Consider the following 17559-nt stretch of genomic DNA (forward strand, 5'->3'; position numbering starts at 1 on the left):
ATAAGACCTCAGATTGCTTGACTGTCAAGAACCTTTGGAGAGTCTTTAGGTATTTAAGGTGACATGGCACCAAAAAGTTCCACCACTATGGTGATCTTTTCATTATAGATAGCAATGTTCAAGCTCTTCCATACACTTCTTCTCCAAACATACATGCCTTTTGATTTTCAAATACAGTTTAAAAAAGGAATGATTATAATATAAATGGGATAAAATGTATTGTTTAGGTTTCCAGGCGCAAGGTGCTGTTTATAACTGCGTGACCTGTCAGTACGACTCCTGTGAGTTCCCGCTGGATTGCCCCGGTGAGTTGACAGGCTCCTTTACATCTGCACAGTTTTCTGTTCAATCGACTATAATATGTAATTCTATGCAGCCCCCCACCCACTCTCTCCACACTTGACATGATGGATATGTTATAACTCAACCTGACAGAACCACCTTTGTAATTATGTAACGGCATTTACACAGCGCAGACATCTATAGCTTTTAACTCTACTTAAGTGCACAGCGAAGTTGTTAAACGAAACCTTGGGCCTTGACACATTTTCACACATGTGGGTCACCTAAGATGGCAGGCCTTCTCCCACACACTGTGGTATTCATTTCCACTCAGTACAGCTACAATTACTGCTCAACGTATCTTTTCCTTGGCTGCTCTCACCAGAGGCTCTGTTTAAATATTATAATTAGGTGAATGGTGGGCAGACTGTGCTGCCTCTGTCCTTCTGTTGACAAAAGGCATTTAGTTGCAAGGTGAAGTGATACAGATCTGTGTCCAATGTATTTCTTTGTGTGTAATGTGTGTGCTTTTACAGTGAAGGAAATCACTGTACATGAGAACAACAGGACTCAGATGTGGTGTAAGGTCCCTTTTCCGCTGCCCACAGGTGCAGAGATTATCTGGAGATATGCAATGGTGAGGAGTTGATCACAGTGAATAGCTGAGCAAAACGAATATTAATTACTTTTTTTTTTTTAAATCCTTCCTTCCTTCCTTCCTTCCTTCCTTCCTTCCTTCCTTCCTTCCTTCCTTCCTTCCTTCCTTCCTTCCTTCCTTCCTTCCTTCCTTCCTTCCTTCCTTCCTTCCTTCCTTCCTTCCTTCCTTCCTTCCTTCCTTCCTTCATTCATTCATTCACCTTGTTTTTTTTATTTTTTATTACCCAGACAAAATTATTGTAAGTTTCTTCCTGGCTGGCTATCCATCCATCCATTTAAAAAAAATTGTAGCAATAATTAAAAAAGAAATGTATACACTGTTGATCACAACATACTTCTTGACAGGCTGGAAAACTGGGTGGGGCTTTCTGGGATAGTCCTAAAATGGTTCAGGTCATACTTAGAAGCGAGAGGTTATTATGTGAGTATAGGAGACCATAAGTCTGAGTGGACATCCATGACATGCGGAGTTCCTCAAGGCTCAATTCTTGCGCCACTCCTATTCAACCTGTACATGCTTCCAATGAGCCAAATAATGAGAAAGAACCAAATCTCTTACCACAGCTATGCAGACGACACACAGATCTACTTAGCCCTATCGCCTAACGATTACAGCCCCATTGACTCCCTGTTCCAATGCATTGATGAAGTCAACAGTTGGATGTGCCAAAACTTTCTTCAGTTAAACAAAGACAAAACCGAAGTCATTGCGTTTGGAAACAAAGATGAAGTTCTCAAGGTGAATGCATACCTTCACTCCAGAGGTCAAACAACTAAAAATCAAGTCAGGAATCTTGGTGTGTCTCTAGAGTCAGACCTTAGCTTCAGTAGTCATGTCAAAGCAATAACTAAATCAGCATACTATCATCTAAAAAATATTGCAAGAATTAGATGCTTTGTTTCCAGTCAAGACTTAGAGAAAATTGTGCATGCTTTCATCACCAGCAGGGTGGATTATTGTAATGGACTCCTTACTGGCCTTCCCAAAAAGACCATAAGACAGTTGCAGCTCGTACAGAACGCTGCCGCCAGGATTCTGAGCAGAACCAGAAAATTTGAACACATCACACCAGTCCTCAGGTCTTTACACTGGCTTCCAGTCACATTTAGGATTGATTTTAAAGTATTATTACTGGTATATAAATCATTTAATGGCCTAGGACCTCAATACATTGCAGATATGCTCACTGAATATAAACCCAACAGATCACTCAGATCATTAGGATCACATCAACTAGAAATACCAAGGGTTCACTCAAAGCAAGGAGAGTCCGCTTTTAGCTATTATGCCAGCCGCAGCTGGAACCAGCTTCCAGAAGAGATCAGGTGTGCTCCTACTGTAGCCACATTCAAATCCAGACTCAAAACACTTCTGTTTAGCTTTGCATTTACTAAATGAGCACTGTGCTACTGTGCGTCCGACTGTTTGCACTGTATTTTATTTTTATTTTTTACTCTAAACTGTTTTAATTAGGGCCCAAGCCCTGAAAGGGCGCAGAGCCCTATTGTTCTTCTAAGGGTTTTTTGTTATTCTTCTTCTTCTTCTTCTTCTTCTTCTTCTTCTTTATAATAATTTTTTTTCAAGGTTTTTGCCACTTTTGGGGGCCTTAACGTGCTCAAAAACTCTTGAAACTTTGCACACTGGTCAGAACCTGCGGCCATTAGAGCCGGACTGAAGCTGGTACCCGGGCGTGGCAGGGGGGCTCGACAGCGCCCCCTGGAACGGGGTCCGAAAACTTGGTCCATAAATCAAACACGCTTGCATGAAATAATATGAAACTCGGTACACTTATAGATCTCATCGGTTCATATATCCTTCATGCTCTGACTTTTTACCCCAGCCCAACAGGAAGTCGGCTATTTGGCGTAGTTTAAAAAACACATGCAATGGAATTTAAAATACTCCTCCTAGACGATTCAACCAATCACCACGAAACTCGGTGTGCATGAAGTCAAGACATTGAGGATGAAAAGTTGCGAGGGGATTTTTGATATCTCGAACGGTTTGGCCGTGGCGAGGAAACGAATTTATGGCGAATATTGGAAACAGGAAGTGTGTTATAACATCCTCATACATTAACTGATCTTGATGAAACTTCAGCAGTGTGTTCGCTGTAAGAGGCCGATCACATGGATGTGACTATTGTGAGTCAAAGTTATAGCGCCACCAACTGGCAGCAGGAAGTGTGTCACTTTCAAAATGCTTTGAAATCACCCTCTTATTTTTACCCGATTTGCTTCAAACTTAATCTGTATAATGTAAACACACGACAGATGTAGACCTGTGAAAGGATTATTAATATCTTTAATACTGTCGCCATGGCAACGCTTTAAACTTTTATATTCTTTTTGGATGCATTTGAGGCTCTTAACATGCTTCAAATTGCATGAAACTCAACATGCATTTGACATTTATTGTGTAATAGACATGTGCGAAGTTTCAGAAACGGGCGTGGTAAGGGGCTCAGTAGCGCCACCTTTAGTCAAAAATGGGGTATTAGTTTTACCTACAGTAACCAAACTCGGTACGTATATTCTTCTCTTCGATCCGGACAACTTTCTAATTTACAGTCATTAGCTCCGACCAACAGGAAGTCAGATATTTTGGTTTGAATGTGTACTGTTTGGAGCATTTTCCTTCTGCCCCTCTGTGTGTGTGTGTGTGTGTGTGTGTGTGTGTGAGGAGGGGGGCTAGTTTAGTTTAACCCTTTCTCTGCTGTGTGCAAAATCTCTGGCACTTTTGAGGGCCTTAACGTGCTCGAAAACTCTTGAAATTTTGCACACAGGTCAGAACCCGCGGCCATTAGGGCCAGGCTGAAGCTGGTACCCGGGCGTGGCAGGGGGGCTCGACAGCGCCCCCTGGAATGGGATTCGAACACTTGTCCGTATATCAAACACGCTTGCATGAATTAATATGAAACTCGGTACACTTATAGATTTAATCGGGCCGAACAACTTTCCCTGGGTCAAGTTTTACGCCAGCCCAACAGGAAGTCGGCTATTACGGGTTGATTGGAGAACGCTTGCTCTCGCATTTGAAACACTTCTCCTAGAGAATTCATCCGATGACCACGAAACTCGGTCAGCATGAAGTCAAGACATGGAAGATGATAAATTGCCAGGGGATTTTTGATATCTCGAACGGTTTGGCCGTGGCGAGGAAACAAATTTATGATTAAAAAAGGATGCATAAAGTGTGTTATAACTTAGTTATAGTTTTACCTACAGTTACAAAACTCAGCGTGTATATTGATCTTATCAAGCCGAACAACTTTCTAATTTACAGTCATTAGCTCCGACCAACAGAAAGTCAGATATTGTGGTTTGAATGTGGATTGTGTCTCTCTCTGTCTCTCTGCCATTCTGTGTGTGTGTGTGTGTGTGTGTGTGTGTGTGTGTGTGTGTGTGATATTTTGGTTGGGTGACAGTTGTAGGTTACAGTTTGACAAGAGTTTATAGTTTAACAAAAACACAATGTTGTGCTTTATTGCGAGTGTACACAAATATAGAGAAACACTTTGAATGATGTCCTGTGTGAACAAAATGACGGAGTATGTTTTTATGTCTCCATTCGATCGAGCCACACACACACACACACACACACACACACACACACACACACACACACACACACACACACACACACACACACACACACACACACACACACACACACAGCATTTCAATCTTGACATCGCAGCATGTTCATTATAGCCTTAATAAAATTTAATAATAAAATAGTCAACCTAACATAAAAAAATTACACTGCTCTGTTTAAATAGTCAGTTGTACAGTTCGTACCGTTCACAGTAAGCACCGCTCCACTGTGATGTTTCCAAGCATATATATTTATATATATATATATATATATATATATATATATATATATATATATATATATATATATATATATATATATATATATATAATTAAAGCTGCAAGCAGCGATGGAGGGACCAAGCCGGTAGCACCGCCACCCGGTGCCTTTAGTGCAACTAAAGGCACCAGGGTGGCGGTGCCACCGGCTTGGGCCCGCAATCGCTGCTTGCAGCTTTAATTATATATATATATATATATATATATATATTTATTCTTATTTCTTTTGATTATTTTAATTTCCTCTATGTAAAGCACTTTGAATTACCATTGTGTATGAAATGTGCTATATAAATAAACTTGCCTTGCCTTGCCTATGTTTCCTGCAGAATTAACTAGATATATATCAATAATATAGCCAACTCTAATTTTGGTATATCTCGCAGGAAACATACTGTAATTATAATTTGATTATTTTTTATATAGTCCCACCTGCTAAATGTTATAGTACTTAAAGGATCAGAAATTTTTAAACGTTTCCTTCCCATTCTTTTTTGTACTTACAAATGCTGAACTTGACATACAGGAGAAAACGATGTTGATGGATCGGTTTGATGAGGTCACGGTTGGATTGGATCCACTTTACTTTATCTCCTCTGCCCGGCCAGAGCACTCAGGAACCTACCAATGTGAAATATTCTCTCAGGAGCACTCTCTCGTCCGGATCTACTACTACCTCACAGGTAACCAAGCACGTATGGAAAAAAGAATGACATTCCTGTACTGTTGCTATTACTGATCTCAATTTCTATATACTAAATGTCTGTGGTTTCCACCTCAGTGGTCCCTCTGGCACAGTTAGGCCATGCAGAACTACAGGATGTATTTGAACAGGCTCTCCTCCCAGGAGGCCAGTTCCCTCCCCTGTCCCATAAGGATCCATTCACCTTGTGGGTGCCCAGTCCCGCCCTTCTCACCACCTGTCTGACTTCAATGTTTCTGCTGGTCTTCCTTATGCTAGGGTAATAATTTTCACAATAATTATTTAGTGTAATTCCTATAATTATTTCATTTTATTTTATATTTTATTTTATTGAAAAGTAAAACATTAGAGTTCTTTACAGCAGGGATTCCCAAACTTTTTTTTTGTCAGCTGAACCCCTAAAATATTTCCTTGAATATATTCGCTTGTTCACGGTTCTCATATATCGACTAAGGGCCACTAGCCTAGTTCTGGGTAAAGTTAATTTTAAAAGCAATGTGTTAAAATATTATTTTTTAATAACAAAACCCACAAAAATAAAAAATTTGCCAAATGTAAAGGCCCTTCACGCCAAAAATAAAATAAATAATCCTCAGGCTAAAGGAAATGCAAATCCACACTTGTGCATTAGAGGGCGCAGGTCAGACAAACCTTTCAGCTGTGCTGCCATTCTGGAATCTGAATTGCAGAAGAATAGGAAGATCAAAAAATAAAACACAAATGTGATGTTTGGTTATGGGAAGTCATTTTTGCTTATTGGTATGGTTGAATTGGATCATCAGTGTCAGCAGCAAAGTGAGATTAATTACATAAATAATATTTGTATTATTTAAAGGTCCCATGGCATGAAAATTTCACTTTGTTTTTTTTTTTTACATTAATATAAGTTCCCCCTAACCTGCCTATGGTCAGCCAGGGGCTAGAAATTGTGATAGATGTAAACCAAGCCCTGGATATCCTGCTCCGCCTTTGAGAAAATGAAAGCTCAGATGGGCAAATCTGGAATCTTCATTATACGGGCAAAGGTTACCTCCCCTTTCTCTACTTTGCCCGCCCAGAGAATTGACCATTCGCAGGGAGTTTGATTGACAGGCGATCTGACCAGTCAGAATCCTCCGAATCCGCTATTTTTGTCCGACAAAGCAGTCAGGAGAGTTAGTAGATTAACGTTGGAGGATTTGAACATGAAAAACGGAGTGTACTGACGTCTTTCCGTGGTTAAAACAACATTCCTTCTTGTTCATTCATGTTTATTTGATGCTAGAAATTAACTAGATAATCGGTTCACAAGCAGATTTAACTGGGGCTTTACAGCAATCTGTCAGACACATTAAAGAGCCACAAAACGGTATTTATTGTTTAGATTTCTTAAAAAAATTACCAAATTTGAAAGTTGAGACTTTGTTTCATATCAAAAGTAACCTGGTCTGTCAGCATGTTGTCAGTGTGCTCTCTTCTCCGCAATGTATTTTTCACTGCGTGAGAACATAGTGGGGCGTGAGAGTGGTGTAGCATGTCGGACATAGCAACAGTAACTAAAGAGACAGTAACGTATTCGGTTACTAACGTAACCTCGGTTCCCTGAGAGCAAGGGAACGAGTATTGCGTAGTTAATACGCAGTGGGGGAAACTCCTTTCCTCGAGAAATACTGAAGCAAATAATTTAAAACGCAGTGCAGCTGCACAGCGAACACAGCAGAGCGTCTAGCTCGCCCATTGGCTGTGCTGCAGCAACTGCACATCCTATGGCCTAGTGCCTCTGCCGCGCGACCCAATCAGGTGACTTGGCGCCATAGCACATCAGAGCGTGCTTAAATGGGCGTGGCCTAAGCCTATAAAGAGAGCCCATTTGGCCAAAATAGCAGGTTAAAATCGACTGAAGCGACAAATCCTGACAGATTACAATAGTGCGGCAGGCTACACAATACTCGTTTCCTTACTCTCAGGGAACCGAGTACGTTCCCTTTCGAGAACGGTCGGGACGCAATGTAAAACGCCGCACCATTAGCAACTGGCTGTACAAATGGAGCCTAGGGAGGCCCCGAGGCTCACAGAAACATGCTATAATAAAATTTCCCCAAATAAGTGACATAACCGGACCTGAGTCGGGTTTCATAATAAGGGGCTGGAGCATGAACCATGCTCACTTATAACAGTCCTAGGATAACTTGTTACTTATGGACAGTAACATGTTATACTGATATGACCGGACATCATCGGGTCTAATTATCATACTGAGAGGACCCGAGCCTGCAGGCAAGGTACCTCCAGATTATAGAATCTAATAAATGTGGACGGCGAGGACCAACCGGCCGCTGCACAAATGTCATGAATTGGCACACCACTGGACCAAGCCCACGAAGAGGCCAAGCCTCTCGTAGAATGAGCTCTAGTGCCTATGGGACAAACCTGGGGTTCATCCTCCTGGCTCCTTTGAGGAAACAAACAATGAGGTCGTTTCTCCCCAGTGACTGGCCAGCCACAGGAGCATGGTAGGCCGCTATGGCTGCCACATACACTTTGAGCATGGATGGGGAGTGACCCACATCCAAAAGCTCTTGCAGGAAGGAGAGTACCACTGACACTTCGCATGACTGGGGCTCGAGGTCCCTGGCTGAGCACCAGCTAGTGAATACGGACCACTTCAGAGCATAGAGGCGCCTGGTAGACGGTGCTCTAGCCTCAGTGATGGTTTTCAAGACCTTTTCTGGGAGATCCCAGGATACTCGGTGAGGGGCCACACATGGAGGGGCCCATAAGTCGGGGCGAGGGTGCCAAATCGCCCCGTTCGCCTGTGCGAGGAGATCTTCCCTCATTGGCACTGGCCAGGGAGCAGTGTCCATCATCTGTGCCAGCTCTGGAAACCACGCCTGGGTTTTCTAGAGGGGGGCTACTAGAAGGACTGGGCATCCGCTCTCCTTGATCCATCTGATGACCTGAGGGATCATAGAGACTGGCAGGAACGCATAGAGGGCTTCTGGGCCAGGAAAGGGCCAGCGCGTCCTTGTTCTTTGAAAAGAACGTTACGCAATGAGTGTTGTTGTCCGAGGCGAAGAGGTCGACCTCTGCCTTGCCGAATACACTCCATATCAGACGAACCGTCTGTGGATTGAGAGACCACTCGCCTGGGGGAGTGTTGTTTCTCGATAGCATGTCCGCACCCAAATTTTGGACTCCCGGGACATGAGCAGCTCTCAGAGAGCGCAGGTTGGCATGCGACCACTAATTTTATTGCCCCTTTTGCTAGCAGATTTTGCACTTTGGTGCGAATCACGTAAGCCACGTTGCTTCTCACAAGGTCTCGACGGCCGCCTGAAAGCACGGGGGTCTGCGAGCGAATTGGTGCGAGCAGCCTCGCTTTATAATGTTCAAAACCCATTTCGACACTTCGGGGATGGCTTGCCAGGCCTGGGCCCTTGTGGCTAGGGATTGAATATACATTTCTGGGCTGCCAAGCATAGAGGGACCTAATACCCTTTTATTGTGTTTTGTGCACATTTTCTCTTTTGGTCTGTGACAGGCCCGACACAATCAAAGATAGAGTGACAACTGAAGGAGGGCTGCCTAGTGAAGGGGGACAGATTACCCAGGTTTTTTTTTTTTTTGAGTGGATAACCTCGCTTTATAGTGTTCATAACCCAGACTGTGCCAGGCCTCGGCCCTTGTGGCTAGGGTTTGAATGACAACTGGGGATAGGCCGCCTAGCATAGGGGGGACCTAATACCCTTGTGTTGTGATTTGTGCACATATTCCCTTTAGGGCTGGCTTGACAGAGATAGAGTGACAACTAGGGAAGGGCTGCCTAGTGAAGGGGGACTGGTTATCCGCATGTTGTGTGTTTAAAATGCTCCTTTTGTGACTAATTTTTGTTGACCTAGAAGAGGACTTTGAGAACAGGTTCTTTGTACTGGGAAACCAGTTACCAGCATGGGGTCAAGCCTGAAAAAGACTCTCACCATATGTAGACAATATACCTGTTTTTAGCTGACCAAGTTAAGGTTACTGGGGTCTGACGAGATCTGAGTCCCAGAATTGTACTTCTTTTATGTGTATTTCTTTTAATGAATAAAGTGAACATTATCTGTACTGCTTTCTGAGGAGGAAAGGTTTTATCAGTATGTTTTGGTAGTCTGTCCTGATAAGAGTGAGCTCAGTGCCTCTTCAACCTTGGAGTAGCTGTGATTCCCTAGTGCTTCTGTGTGCCTTGAATGTTCTGTGCAGGTCTGGTATAGGAGTCGGGGACCACTGAGATATGCAATAACAGACCTCAGACGCTTTTCTACGACCCCCGAGGTCATCTCCGGACTAAACTTGGAGTCGTACGACACCTATCTTGATGAATGTCGACTCAACCTCCTATCTATCCATATGTGTAGAATTGTTTAGACTTCATGTTCTCTTAGCCAATCAGAAGCAGCCAACATGTATGTACTGATGTCATTCGTGTCCTTGGAAATGGTATAACTGGTGTGGGATTTTGTGTACGGTAGAGTCTCTGGCCTGCGACCTCACTGAGAGACTTTGACGCCTGGCTCTACCGATGAAACTGCAAACAATTCTTCAGTAAATTTGTACTTATTTGATTGAACCTCACGACTCCTGGTCATCTTTCATCATATCTGGTCCTGGGTCTTTAAGCTGTTATTCCCCTAACACACGCATGAAACACGCTTGTGGTGTCTGAGTCACGGAGAGGGCTCTGCATGACGTGCAGAATGGGAGGGCGCGGTGGCTCTCTTGACGTAAAGAGAGCTAGCCAAGCACACATCTAACCGCACGCTTCCGTCGAGGCTCAACGATGGAAGGAAGCGGGGGGAGCCCGAGAATCGGTTTTCCGTCCGAAAGGAGAGCTAGCCGCGAGCGTGGGAAGTAAATAAGCAGACTGTCTCGGTTATGGGACAGCCGCCCTTGTGAAGTTCAGCCTGTGCGTGGTGAAGCCCAGGCACATGGCACGCTTTTGTGTGCCTTGAATGTTCTGTGCAGGTCTGGTATAGGAGTCAGAGACCACTTAGATATGCGACAACAGACCTCAGACGCTTTTCTACGACCCCCGAGGTCATCACCGGACTAAACTTGGAGTCGTACGACACCCATCTTGATGAATTATTACACTTCCTGCCTGGTCATGTGACCTGATGACATCAGGGTTATTGTATTTTGTTCACACACAATTCCTGTCCATCATACACAACTCATATAGTTTAAAGAACAATTGGTGTATTTTTACTGAATTTTCATTCATTCAATCATTCAAATCTGTTACACTTCCTGGTCATGTGACCTTTAGGCTTATTTAAAAAATAATTAAATAAAAAAAATTAGTCATCAACAATTAGTAAGCAGAAAAATACAGGAAAATTAAAGCTGCAAGCAGCGATGAAAGGGCCCTCGCACCCGTGCCACCGCCACCTGGTGGCTTTAGGAAGACAGAGGACGATGGGCAATGTGCATTTAAGTAGGTAAATATAGGAGGAGTATGTCAAACTCAGTAACATAAATGTCCTGTATTATGCTGATAATAGCATGTTTCATCACTCAGCTAAGTGCATGTTTAGTATGCAGCTTAAAGGGTAAGTTCGGTATTTTACACTTAAAGCCCTGTTTACAGATCGTATCTGATGAAATAGAACGGTTAAGATTAAAATTTGGACACATGCTCCTGTCCCGAGAATTTTAGGTTTAGTTCGCTTCCCCCCCACACCCCCACAATGGTTGTCTATGTGCACTGGAAGATTCCTTCCTAAAACACATTAAACTTTCGTTTACAAAGACGTGAAACTCACCGAGTGGTCAGGGGTGTTCACTGGTATGTGCACTCAAAAATCGCTGAAAAAGATGTATTCCAACAGGTTTTATCGTAGTTTTTGTCCAACTCCATTAAGTTGTATTGGATTCGCTGTGTGAGGTAACGTTACGGTATTACTCCGCCGCGGGAAACGGAAATGGGGTTGTTTGTATGCTTTTTGTAGTCTTATGCAGTCGCGGACGCGGTATCGTAGGCTAAGCTATCTAAACATTTTTACAAGATCGAAGCTATCTATGTCAACTTAGAAATGGATTCCGAGACATTTAGGCACTTGGTGGTGTTCCTTTTGCCACGAATCTTCCCGCAATTCGGAACTGCACAAATTCGCCACATTATTAGCTGTCTGTTTGTAATGCTTTCAATGAAGACAGCGATCTTCTGCTTCTTCTGTGTATATGCCCGTGGTTTGCTTGCAATTGGCAAAGGTGCATTATCGCCACCAACTGGGCTGGGCTCTATTATTCAAGCTCTCAACGGAAGAATCACGGGTGTGACGCGTTTGGCAAAATAGGTCCACAAAAGCTAAATAAACCTAAAATTCTCAGGACAGCAGCATGTGTCCAAATTTTTATCTTAACCGTTCTATTTCATCAGATACGATCTGTAAACAGGGCTTTAAGTGTAAAATACCGAACTTGTCCTTTAAGCATGTTTTGTATGTTTCCAATTGTTTAGCACACAATGGCATATTTTAGTATGTGGCTAGTACTGCATTACAGTGTTAACCATGTCACTTCCTGTTGCCAGTAGGTGGCGCTATGACTATAACAATATGAACATGGGCATGTGTTCAGGAGGGACAGAACTCTTATCAAACGTGTGAAGTTTGCGGCTGATTGGACCTTGTTTGCCTGAGTTACAGCAACTTCCTCTTTCATGGCGAAACAATAATCTAATAATAAACGGCCCTAATAATAAACGGAGCAATTCCAAGAGGGTCCTCATACCATCGGTGCTCGGGCCCTAATTACCCAGTCTATGATGTCTGTGCTTGTCCTTTGAGGGAGGTCTTTCAATGCACACGTCATAACTGTGCACTGTGCAATGCATATACGACATAACTATCACTTCATACCATTCTATCTATACACCACAACGTAGAGATGGCCACTTCGAGTGCGTTTATTCAAGTAAAGGTAAGGAAATACAGAATGTCAAACTAATGTCCAATATAAAACCAACTTTACAGCGATCAATTTCTGGTGTGTAATTGTTCAAGTTCAGACAGATAATCTTTCTCTCAAAATCGTTCACTACCGTTTATGTAGCTGTCAATCACACAGCGGGAGTTTATCTGGACACTTGCCAAAACTGTTACACTGCACAACGAAGCTCTTACTGTTACATCGTGTTTGCATTGGTGAAAGCATTAGTGAGAGTGCAGAAACTTCTCTGGTTACTCACGTAACTGTAGTTCCCTGAGAGGAGGGAACGAGACATTACGTATGGGGAAATCCATTTTCCTCTAAATGCTGAAGCCTGATTTGAATAACTTGCTTGCAAATAGCCAATGGCCTCCAATATAGGTAATGTCGGGTGCCAAAAACCTCAGAATCTTTCAACTGAACGAGAGCTATTGAGGCTGAAAAGGCTTTTCACACGGCGGTTTACGTAATGTCTCGTTCCCTCCTCTCAGGGAACTACGGTTAGGTGAGTAACCAGAGACGTTCCCTTATCGAGTCGGCCCCTCGACATTACGTATGGGGAACATATAAAACCCCCGCCATGTGGAAATTTGAATGGCCCAGCACGATCGAGCCCCTGTAGAGCACAAGCACTAAGCACTCAGACTATAGCGCGCTAGCTCTAGGTCAGGTACCGTACCTGGTTGAAACACTGCCGGCTTATGAACGCGGGCATAATAAAAGGGGGCCACATTATAGTTAATGTGATTATTATCAACCGCAGCTATTACTGCAGTAACTTGCGCTGCCTATACCACCTGGTTGAAACCATGGTAGAAACACGTGCCAGCCGGGGCCTGTCCTCAGGCGACTTAGTCACCCAATGGCTGCTCAGCTCTCTCCTCCTGCACTGACAGAACATGTGGTGCAAACGAGGGAATGTCCAGGTTGTAAAATCTCGCAAACGTGTTGTGAGATGACCAGCCCGCTGCGAGACAAATGTCATAAATAGACATGCCTTTTGGCCAAGCCCATGACGACTCTAGGCTCCTAGTGGAGTGGGCACACACCCCTATTGGCATAAGCTAGTCGCACAGCTTCCACAATCCAGTGTGATAGCCTCTGTTTCGACTGCGTGCTGCCTTTCTTGTCGCCCGCGTAGAAGACGAAAAGCTGCTCCGAAGCTCGAAACTGGCTAGTATCCCACTCGTTTCCCCCAGGCTAGCACGATCAGCACGTCACGTCACGTGCAAAGGTCTAGCACGTCACGAGAGGCGGCGATAGCGGCCACGTAGACTTTTGCTGTAGACGGGGAGCTGCCAGCATCCAGACATTCCTGCAGGAAGGTCAGAATAGTGGATATATCACAACGCTTAGGGTTTTCCCTTCTGTCAATGCACCAGTTAGCAAACACTTTCCATTTCAGAGCGTATAAACGCCTCGTCGAAGGGGCTCTAGCCTCTGCTATCGCTTTCAGTACTCGCTGTGACACTCCGCATTGATCTGCCACACATGCAGCCAAGTCGCACAGCTCCACCACTTGTGCACTACCAGAATCAACGCACATCTCTCTTCCCTGATCTTTTCCAGCGGAGCACAGAGGAGCCGTTGTCAGCGAGAAGTACAGCGGGCAGTGGGCGTTCTCCTCTGAAGCAAAGAGGTCGATCTCCGCCTCGCCAAAGAGATTCCAAATCATATTTATAGTTTGAGGGTGAAGTCTCCACTCTCCGTGCACAATGCCATCCCTGGACAGCATGTCCGCACGGCAATTCAAACTGCAATTCGCTAAGCCCTGCAGGAAACGTGAGCGAAACCCTCCCTGGCGATTGATGTACGCCACCACCGCCGTGTTGTCTGTTCTGATGAGAACAGTTTCGGCAGCCGAACAGAAGGAAGCTCTGCAGAGCCAGACGAACCGCTTCCATCTCCAAGTAGTTTATATGCCAGCACTTCTGGTCCCCCGCCCACGTACCGAATGCTGGTCTGCCATCGCAGAGGGCTCCCCAGCATGATAGTGATGCATCCGTAGTGACCACTACCCGCCAAACCACTCTGCCCATAGCAGCACCCTGCTGCGTTTCGTGACTCGCGAGCGCTTTGTTCAGTAGTCTCAGATCTAAGATGGGTCGCATACCTCGTCCTTTTTCGGGACTAGAAAATAACGGCCAGGAGGGAGGAGATTTCTCTCTGTAGCAGCGGAGCGCTCTGTTCTGATACTTCTGACATAATCACGTCGGCGAAGCGGGGTGGTCTGCGAGCGAACTGAAGCGAACTCAGGTAGCTCGACAGAGGGGGCATTAATGCATGCTGCGGCGGGGGCTGCGTGCCAGCCTCCGGAGAAGCATCGACGGCTAAATGAATGACAGGTGACTCGTACGCGGCTTTTTGCACGGGGACACACGCACTCACATCCTCGGGAGGAAAATAGCTTTTTTGCTGAGACATGTAATGCTTTTTGTTTATTGAAACAGAACACAACGGTTTCACAATAACATTCACAAACACATTCTCAAGCTTCGATAAGCAATGGCAATGATAAGATCTTCATTCACGCGATCAACAGACTGTCATCTGCTCAATGCTCGTCACTGCAACTTTTTATGTGATATGAATATATCTAAATACTTAAAAAAATTCTCACGATTTGTTAATCTCGATAGCTGTAATAGTAAAAATGTATAATAGCTGTAATAGTAAAAGTATTCGAGAGAGCTCCACATGTAATAGTAGCTATTTCATATGCAAGCATGTCAGCCAATCACAGTAGTGGGCCTTTAAGGCCATTGCACACTGAGTCCGAAATTTTCGTATACGTTTTTTCGTATTCGTGATTCGGTGGCTCTGAATTGTCAAAGCACCATTCAAATACCATTCAAACTGCTTGTTACGGATGCGAAAAACGCAGAAAATCGAACCCGCTTCGATTTTTTTTATGACGGACGAAAGTTTCGGAGGCAGTGTGCAAGTGTGATTGACATAACATGAGGTCGTATTTATTTTTTAACGTGCGAAAATTTCGGATGCGAATTTCGGACTCAGTGTGCAATGGCCTTTACACTGAAGTCTCACAGCTGACACGCCCCTTAAAACAGAGCGTTCAAATCAGAGGCTGAAATCAGGCTATCAAAAATGCCTTTTATTTCTAAATGATGACGATTTTTGATCTAAAAAAAATACTAACATTATAAGGACACCCCAGGAAACATTATAAAATAATAAAATAATCCATGCCATGGGACCTTTAACATTTAATTGCAGGTTTGCATAATATTCTGAGTTTGCGTTTTACTGTTTTGATTAATTTTTGAGGAATACTGAATACTAACATTAATTCTAGAACTAGGCTACTGTAAGCATCTTGTTTACTCAACGCCTCTGCACTTTACTCTCGATTTCTCTTAACATGGGGACAGAGGAGGTGGCAGTCAACTTAAAAAAAGTAAACAGATTACTTAACTTGCAATACTTGTAATGCGTTACCCCAACACTGATGGCCACATAACGGCAGTAAACAAATAAAAATTTCGTCTTTTTTAGTAAGTGATATATGTAGACACTCACCATTTGGACTGTTTCAGTTTGCACGGTTTCCTGAGTTGACTTGGTTGTTAATTTGATTCTTCATTCAGTTCTGGTGTGTCGTTAATTATCATTGTTTGCCCATGTACTTGAGTTCCTTTGTTTCTGTTCATTGTTGTCGGGTCTCATCTGTGGTTAAGTTGTGTTGAATTGCTGTTCTCTGTTTGTGGGTATACCTGTGGACTGCCTGTTTACCTTCATGATCACGTTTGTGTGTGTTCTACTATTATTTAAAACATTTATTTTAAATTTACATTTTATTCTTTAATCAGTTATTAGTTTTTCTCTTACTCAGGAACCCCCTGAAGTTCAATCACAAACCTCAGTTTGGGAAACCCTGCATTACAGTAATGGAAATTTGTATGGAAATGTGCCTGTGATATTGTCATGAAATGTGTCATGCAAAAAATCTTAGTGGTCCTAACATTAGACTAATGCACAATTTTTGTTTTTGTGCACAATGTGATTAATTTATATTTTGTTTTGATTTTGGTTAAATTATTAAATGTGACCTGGACATGTTTCCATTCAGAATTCTCATTTTTATTGTTTCATTTGATCTCTCCTTGTCCATAGGGTGCTGTATTTGTTATCCAATCAGATTGGGACCAATCATTCTGATCCAGCCCAAGAAACAAAATCAACACAAAAGAAGAAATATTTGATTCACTGTTAAACATGAGAAAAACAATAAATAAGGCAATTCCCAAATGATTTAGGACCAAATTATTCGAGAACAACATACTTTAAATATTATATAGAAGTGAGTTTTTTTAAATGACTGGGGGAACATGGGAGAGGCAGTGAATCCGAGCATATGAGTGAGGCTGTACCACTACCTCATGTTATAAAGCCTACTTTATGCTACTAAATATAGCCAGACGTGACTCAAGGCGTTACTCCTTTTACAGTCTTTACTCTGTGTTTTGCTGCTGTTGTCCCAACAACCAATTAAGTCCAAACTGGGCGAGGGGAATATTGTACAGTAACAATTTTCCATAATGTGTGTTAGGACAGTGTATTTTAGAGCTTCAACTTTTATTACAATGTCTGGATTTTATGGCAGTTCTTCAGACTTAAATACCTTCTTTTTTTTTTCATAAATTCCAAATATTTAAATAAAAGTCATCCCTAAAACCCTGCTTGTTGATTATCATCATTACCACTGGTCATATTTCTGCTTCTCGTCTCCTTTGGCACTTCCTAATCTTCTCTGAGATAAGATGTCCGCCAACTCAATGCTGAGGTCATGACAGAGAAACCACCCAAAATAGAAGACTACATAGTGTAAACGTAAAGTGGAAAATAGTTTATTTTAATTCAAAGAATGCAATCTGTGATCAACATCCACTGGAGGCAAGCTTGGAGAACCCAAGTGCAGCTTTATTAAAAATATGATCAAACATAAAACAAATGGACATGGATTACATATGGTTACAAACTTCTACTTTTTTTTTTATATATAAAACAATGTTGGAGTCCAGCAGAATGTGTCTGTAATTGGATGTCAATTAAAGAAAAGTTTTAATCTA

The 17559-nt window shown here is 43.0% G+C and overlaps 1 protein-coding gene across 12 annotated transcripts in view; it reads left to right on the plus strand.

The window, feature by feature from the left end:
• Positions 1–17161, plus strand: part of spaca6 (sperm acrosome associated 6) — a 53447-nt gene extending 36286 nt beyond the window's left edge. For 10 of the 12 annotated variants that reach the window (XM_079626806.1, XM_079626810.1, XM_079626817.1 and 7 more), the window contains 5 exons: positions 228–305; positions 819–919; positions 5342–5498; positions 5597–5777; positions 16604–17160. In XM_079626806.1, the coding sequence (XP_079482932.1) occupies positions 228–305; positions 819–919; positions 5342–5498; positions 5597–5777; positions 16604–16703 (617 nt within the window). In that variant the 3' untranslated portion in view covers positions 16704–17160. Of the gene's footprint in view, positions 1–227; positions 306–818; positions 920–5341; positions 5499–5596; positions 5778–9739; positions 10020–16603 lie in introns of those variants that run through there. The other 2 variants (XM_079626808.1, XM_079626816.1) reach the window with 2 other exon arrangements.
• The last annotated feature ends 398 nt before the right edge of the window (positions 17162–17559 follow it).

Source organism: Phoxinus phoxinus (assembly GCF_949152265.1).
Source record: "Phoxinus phoxinus genome assembly, chromosome: 10".
Lineage (NCBI taxonomy): Eukaryota > Metazoa > Chordata > Actinopteri > Cypriniformes > Leuciscidae > Phoxinus > Phoxinus phoxinus.